The 4,725-nt window shown below is 31.2% G+C and overlaps 1 protein-coding gene across 1 annotated transcript in view; it reads left to right on the top strand.

Moving 5' to 3' along the window:
- The window catches only part of LOC137618371 (glutamate receptor ionotropic, delta-1-like), a 94,458-nt gene extending 90,624 nt beyond the window's left edge, over positions 1 to 3,834 (top strand). The window contains exon 13 of the mRNA XM_068348540.1: positions 3,736 to 3,834. Coding sequence (XP_068204641.1) covers positions 3,736 to 3,834 — 99 coding nt within the window. The remainder of the gene's footprint in view (positions 1 to 3,735) is intronic.
- Positions 3,835 to 4,725: the final 891 nt, after the last annotated feature.

Raw genomic sequence — 4,725 nt, 5'->3', positions numbered from 1 at the left:
ATCTTCACCAAAGGAGTGAGTCTTTTGGTGAAGCCAAGGAATTTAGCTGGATGATGCAACAAGATAGGGTATTAGTATACGTTTGGTAAAGCATTTGTACTTGGCTTAACAGATCTTCTCTTGCAAAAGAAAAGGAAACCCTCAGCAGGACAATGAGAAAGTTCTTTTGTCCCTTTTATTTTTCTTGAAACTTAGCTAACTAAACTATTTTTTGTGGTCATGTGAAATTATCACAAAAAGAGGCATTGATCTGTTATAAAAACAGAAGATGAATAAAGGCAACTTTGGATGGAACACATAAGAGAGGTCATGAATAGGAGATATGAAGGGAATAATTTGATTGATATACCTGAAGCTGAAGAAGACCTTGGTGTACTCATGAAGGAATTCAGCTTATATGAAGGCGAAGCTATCAGTAAAAAAATCAGGAGATGGATAGCCCCTATTAACGATGGAATAACTGCTAAGATGCCACTGGCTGAAAATGAGATCACCCGTAGAATACTTGCAAGATTATTTTGTAGAATGCTGCATGAAAAATCAAAACCTGATGAATGGGAATTAGGAGTGTTGGTGGAAATGGCTAAAAAAGGAAACCTGATTGATTGCATCAATTACAGAGGCATCACACTGATGTCAGTTTTAATGAAAATATATAGTATGCTTATCCTAAAGAGACTAGAGAGAAAGATTTATGAAAAGCTGAGAGATGAACAAGTAACATTTAAATAAAAGGTAGAAGTTGTACTGACCAAATTTTCATTTTAAGACATGATGTACAGCAATGCGTAGGATATAGAAATCCACTTTTGATGGCATTTCTGGACTATAAATAGCATTTGACAGTGTGCACTGACCAATTTTGGGGAATGTCGTACATTATTATGGAGTCCCTCTTAAATATGTAAATTTGATGATGTCTGTGACTCTGTTCATGAGTATAGTAAGTGCTAAGTGCTATAAAATGAATTTGCAGTGAACAGTGGAATACTCTAAGGAACGTGTTGTTACCTATGTTATTCATTTTTTTTTTTTCATGGATTTGGTAATGCATAGAACAGTTGAGAATGAAGGAGAAGGATTGGACTGAATTAGATTAGTATGATGATGACAATGTCCTTATTAGTAGAACACCACAGGACTTGCAAAACTTGCTTACCAGAATGCATGAAATATCATATGAGGTTAGGCTCAAGATAAATAGAAGAAAGGCAGAGATGATGAGAACGGAATATTCAATGGGAGATGAAATATCATTGGAAGAGAAAGGATTAATAAGGTAGAATCATTTAACATTTAGGAACTATGATCTCTAATACAAAGTCTTATGAATTTGGATTTAATGAAAGAATGAAAAAAGGTAATCAGACAATGGATATGTTAGGTAAAATTTGGAAATCAAATTGCTTGAAATTATATATAAAAATCAGTCTATCTCTCAGTTTAGTGAGGTCGTTGTTACTGTATATACATGGATCATGGTATGACAGTGAAACAATATCCAACAGATTTTGTAGGTGTGAGAATAAAACTCTCAGAGGAATATTTGGAGGTAAATTGCAGGAAAAATTATAAATAAGGCTCGAGTTCCATATGTGGATGAGATCATGGTGAGGGGTAGATAGAGATTGTTTGGGCATGCTCTTTACACTCCCCAAGAGACATTCGTTTACCAGGCCTAGAATAAGCAAACTACTGTACAATATATTTTCATGACAACTGAGGTAAGTTTTTGTAATCAGTCAGGTCTTCTTTTTTGCTGTTCTTGCCAACACTCCTAGCTCTCATTCATCCGGTTTTGCCTCTTCATACCACATTTTGCAAAATAGTCTTGTAAGCATTCTTGGGGTCACATCATTTTCGGCCAATATCATCTCCATCTCCTAAATTTTTTAATGATAGATTTGACTTCAAACGCACTAAATTCATTCATGGGTACATCAAGATCTTTTTCAGACTCAAGTATATCAGTGAAATTATTCCCTCCATATCTACCATACATGACCACATTAAATTTGTCCATCCAACGTAGCGCTTCTTTATCTTCTGTTGTTCTAACAGATCAATCTCTCTTTTTGATGGGTATATTCTTCTGTTTATTTGGCCTCGTAGAGAATTCATTAATTGTTCTAGCAGTGATTCTTACATGATAGCCACTCCCTGAATTCATAGCTTTGTCAGCCTCACCTGCTTTCTTGTCATTCTTCTCTCCACTCATTTTTAGTTTTTCTTTTGAGCTCACTATCATTACTGAAATACTTGAGATGGTATAGCTAGTTTTTTTTTCTTCATTAATTTCTTATAATCTTTCAACAATCAATTCATGTCTCTGTCTCCCTTTTATAGTCAATCAAATATCATTTGATATCAACGGCCTTTTTCTTGTAACTGCATGGCCCAAAACGTCACTACCAACTGACTGATATATGTTTATAGTATCATCATTCTTCATTAATAGTCTGCTCTTCGTCATCTAAAGTCTTTAAGACTCCAAATCGATTCTTGCATTCAATTGAAAAAGTTTGTCTGTGCCCATCTCCTAGAAGCTTAGTTGTATCAAACCTAGGTATTCTATCTACGTTTCTGTTGGATGTTTTAAGTTTTAGTTTCAGTGTGGCAATAAGGACCTAGTGATCACTCCAATATCTGCACCTCTATAGCTTCTTACAGTTCTCAGAGTCTCCTTTTCTCTTTATTGACGGCAATGTGATCTATTTGTTTTTTGTAAATGCCACATGGTGAAGTCCATGTATATTTGTGGATGTCCTTGGGCTGAGAAAGAGTATAACTGAAAACAATATTGTTTGTTGCAAAAAAAAAGAAATTCATGAAATGTGCACTATTTTCATTTGTAACTTCGCCAAGAACCCCAATACCCATTACATTCACTATCCCTTGATTATTCCTTGATATATATATATATATATATATATATATATATATATATACTGTATATATATATATATATATATATATATATATATATATATATATATATATATCCCTATATATAAAAGTGTGTCTATACACACACACGCACACACACACACACACACATATATATATATATATATATATATATATATATATATATATATATATATATATATATATATATACATATATGTGTGAGTGTGTGTGTGTGTGTGATGAAATATAAAACAATAATGGTGTTTCCATACATTTGAAATACGTACAAGTGACAATGACGATAAAAGATCTAGTAGGACCATGTGCAGATTAATAGACTCAGGATAATTTTAAGACTTATTCATTACGTCACCTGGAAATAATGGTAAGTTTGGAGTGAAAAAGTAGACTATTGCTTTTGAAAATATTTCAATTAGAGTTCTCTTGCTTGAGGGTACACTCGGGCACACTATTCTATCTTATTTCTCTTCCTTTTGTTTTGTTAAATTATTTAAAGTCTATATATGAAATAATTATTTCAATGTTGTTACTGTTCTTAAAATATTTTATTTTTCCTTGTTTCCTTTCCTCACTGGGCTATTTTCCCTTTTGGGGTCCCTGGACTTATAGCATCCTGCTTTTCCAATTAGGCTTATAGCTTTACAATTAATGTTAATAATAATAATAATAATAATAATAATAATAATAATAATAATAATAATAATAATAATAATAATGATGATGATAATAATCTCCAATGTGATTTTAATCATATTATTACAAGAAAAATACCGCATTTGAATTATGCCATTCTCATCTTTTCAGGCGGCCTTTTATGTTCTAACTTTGGGACTTCTAACGTCCACGGTAGCCCTCTTGATAGAAAATATGTCAAGAAGCCATCATCGTCTAAACATCCGCTAACTTATATCTGGACAAAAAAAAAAAAAGAAAAAAAAAAAAAAAAAAAAAAAAAAAAAAACGAACAAAAGCAATCCCACATTTTGATTATGAGAAAGAAATATTTGTAGCAATGAAAAAAGTAATAAAATAAATCAAATTTAATGGTTTATGGTGTATTACTTGAAAAAATCTCATCAACCTTGATTATTTAAAAATTTGGAACGAAATAAGGTAAGAAATAGTCTTAAAGTTGCATGAAATCTCTAATAACGTAAAACAGTTGAGTAAGATATATAGAGTCTATTTCATCGAGTCTATTAAACAAAATCCAATTATAGAGACCATGTCGGATTAGATCGAATAAGAAATTTAAACCATTTTCAAATGCATTTTATACTTTCATGATTATTGTGTACAATATGACCCCAATACCTAAGATCTTGTGTGAAATAATGAAATTAGTTTCCATGTTGATTTTCTTCACTCATATATAGAATGGCACATACTAGGAACTTTTTGGAGTCGTAATATTTTGTCAATGTTTATCCTTCTGATTCTATGCATGTGAGTTTCATATAATGAATGGAAGTTAATTTAATATTTTCTTTAACATCTGACTTACAGATATGAGATAAGAAAGTAGCATACGACTTTTGATCATAACTTTTGAACTCAACAGTAATTCATGCAGTATCAAAGTTGCCGATTAAAACATTCTCCATTTTTGTATTTTATTGTATTTATAGGGCCACTTAGCCACAAAGTGGATTGATATGTTTTCATAATAATAATAATAATAATAATAATAATAATAATAATAATAATAATAATAATAATAATAATAATAATAATAATAATATCCAGTTTACTATTCTCCTGCAACCTTCATATTTTTTCATGATTAACAGTTTA

Source organism: Palaemon carinicauda, chromosome 2 (assembly GCF_036898095.1).
Source record: "Palaemon carinicauda isolate YSFRI2023 chromosome 2, ASM3689809v2, whole genome shotgun sequence".
NCBI classification, from domain to species: domain Eukaryota; kingdom Metazoa; phylum Arthropoda; class Malacostraca; order Decapoda; family Palaemonidae; genus Palaemon; species Palaemon carinicauda.
The sequence above is the reverse complement of the archived record's forward strand: the minus strand, read 5'-3'. Positions and strand labels throughout refer to the sequence as shown.